At 62.4% G+C, this 2,067-nt stretch overlaps 1 protein-coding gene across 1 annotated transcript in view; it reads right to left on the bottom strand.

Annotated features, from left to right (window-relative positions):
- ETH_00026515 (60S ribosomal protein L13, related) overlaps nt 1–2,067 on the bottom strand; it is a gene marked incomplete at both ends in the record, with an annotated part of 9,690 nt that overhangs the window by 3,871 nt on the left and 3,752 nt on the right. The window contains 4 exons of the mRNA XM_013373724.1: nt 65–390; nt 625–706; nt 1,097–1,173; nt 1,509–2,055. Of these exons, the coding sequence (XP_013229178.1) occupies nt 65–390; nt 625–706; nt 1,097–1,173; nt 1,509–2,055 (1,032 nt within the window). The remainder of the gene's footprint in view (nt 1–64; nt 391–624; nt 707–1,096; nt 1,174–1,508; nt 2,056–2,067) is intronic.

The following is a 2,067-nucleotide window of genomic DNA, read 5'->3' as shown; positions in this document are numbered from 1 at the left end:
CCGCTCGCTGACCCTGGGGGCCCCCCGGGGGCCCCCCAGGGGGGCCCCCCCGGGGGGCCCCCACGGGGAGGGTCTTGGGGTGCACGGGCTGGAGAGGGAAACCAGGGGGGCCCCCCTCTCTGAACCCTCAAAGAGCTGCACACTGAGGGGCCCCTCTAAGTCCGGGGGCCCCCCGAGGCCCTCTATGGCGGGCACTGCGGGACGGTAAGGGACATAGGGGGCCCCACTGGGGCCCCCTGTACCCTCTTGGGGGGCCCCCCCTGGGGGGTGGGCCCCCCGCTGCAGCGCAACATAAGCCCCAATGCTGTGCTGCAGCGGCAGCAGCAGCCGCCGGAGGCGGGAGACTTGTTCTTTTGTGGCAGTTAGTTTGGCCCGGGCATCTGTGAGGGCCTGCAGCAGCAGCAAGCAGGAAGCAGCAGCACAAGCTCAGCGCCTATTTGCTGCTGCTGCTGCTGCTGCTGCTGCTTGTGCTGCTGCTGCTGCGGTGCTGTTTTGCTGCCCGTGTAACTGTGCCCAGCGCCACTTCCGTGGCAGCGCCTCGGGGCGATGACTCCTGGGTTAGAGTTTAGGGTTTGCTAGGATCAGGGTTTAGGGTTTAGGGTTTAAGGTCTTCAACCCCCTCACGGCCTGCAGATTTGCTTCTCGCTTTCTGTGGGCCTTGAGCGCCCGGAGGCCCTCTCTGTCAGCAGCAGAAAGCCCCGTCTCCCTGGACACAGCAGCAGCAGCAACAGCAGCAGCAGGAACAGCAGCAGCAGCAGCAGCAGCAGCAGCGGCAGCAGCAGCAGACTTGCAGCATTAGGAAGAGGAGGAAGGGCAGCATCCGCACCCGTAGTAGCACTAACAGCCTCTGTAACTCTAGCAGCAGCAGCAGCAGCAGCAGCAGCAGCAGGCAGGCGGCCCCGCAGAGCTGCTCCCGCAGCAGCAAAGACCCCAAGGTGTATATAATATATATATAAAGAGACAAAGAAATATATCGAGAAGAAAAAGACAAACAGGAATACATGAATAAAGAAAAAAACAAATAAAAGAGTGCTTTAGAAGAAAAAGAAATAAATAAAGGTAACTTTAAATTTGCCTGACAGCTGCCTGGCCTCACCTGGCTTCTCTTGTTAGCTGCAGCAAAGCAGCGCGCAGCTGCTGCAGCTTCTCCTCGAGGGGCCCCGCCTCCGCCACCTAGCAGCAGCAGCAGCAGCAGCAGCAGCAAATGCAGCAGCAGCTAAAGCAGTAGCAGCAGCTGCAGCGGCAGCTCCAGCAGCAGCAGCAGCTGCTGTAGCTGCAGCTGTTTCTTCTCGGGTGCTGCTTCCTTCGGGCCGGCGCAGCCTCTTTCATTTGAAGGGCAGACGCAACTAGGGTTTAGGGTTTAGGCCTTAGGGTTTATCTCTCAAGTTTGGCGTTTCTCCGCACCTAGAGTTAACGGCTTAGGGTCTAGGGTTTCGGGTTTACGGCGCTCACCTCGCGCGCCGTCCCACCGAGGGTTTAGGGTTTAGGGTTTAGGGTTTAAAGTTTACCTTTTTGGACAGCTCTTGGGGCATTACTGACACGCACTGCCCCAGCCTCTCCCCAAATTGCCTCTCCACTTCTTCAAGAGCCAGCATAAACCGAATCTTCTCTTCTTCCGTTATTTCATCTTGGGGGCCCCCCTGGGGGGCCCCCAGAGATTGCCTCTCGGGGGGCCCCTTGAGGGGCCCCCGGGACTGCGGGGGCCCCCCTCCAGGCCCTTGGGGGGCCCCCCTGCTGCTGACCCTAGCGCGCACAGAGGGGGTCCCCAGGGGCCTGCGGGGGCCCCCCGGAGAAAGGCCTCTGCTGGGGGGCCCCTCTTCCGGGGGGCCCCTCCTGGGTCCCCGGGGGCCCCCCTGGGGGCCCCCCTGGGGGCCCCTAGAAAGCGAAATTCGCTCCCTCAGACTTGCATTCAACTTCTCCAATTCTTGCTGGTTTCTTGTCAAGGCCTCAGCCAGTGCAGTCACTGTGGGGTTCAGGGGGCCCCCGGGGCCCCCGGCGCCCCCTGGGGGGCCCCCCGGGGCCCCCAGACGGGGCCCCACAGGGCTCGTGGAGGTTCTGCGGGCGAGC

Source organism: Eimeria tenella, genomic scaffold (assembly GCF_000499545.2).
Source record: "Eimeria tenella Houghton genomic scaffold, Eth_scaff17, whole genome shotgun sequence".
In the NCBI taxonomy this organism is placed as follows: Eukaryota; Apicomplexa; class Conoidasida; order Eucoccidiorida; family Eimeriidae; genus Eimeria; species Eimeria tenella.
The sequence above is the reverse complement of the archived record's forward strand: the minus strand, read 5'-3'. Positions and strand labels throughout refer to the sequence as shown.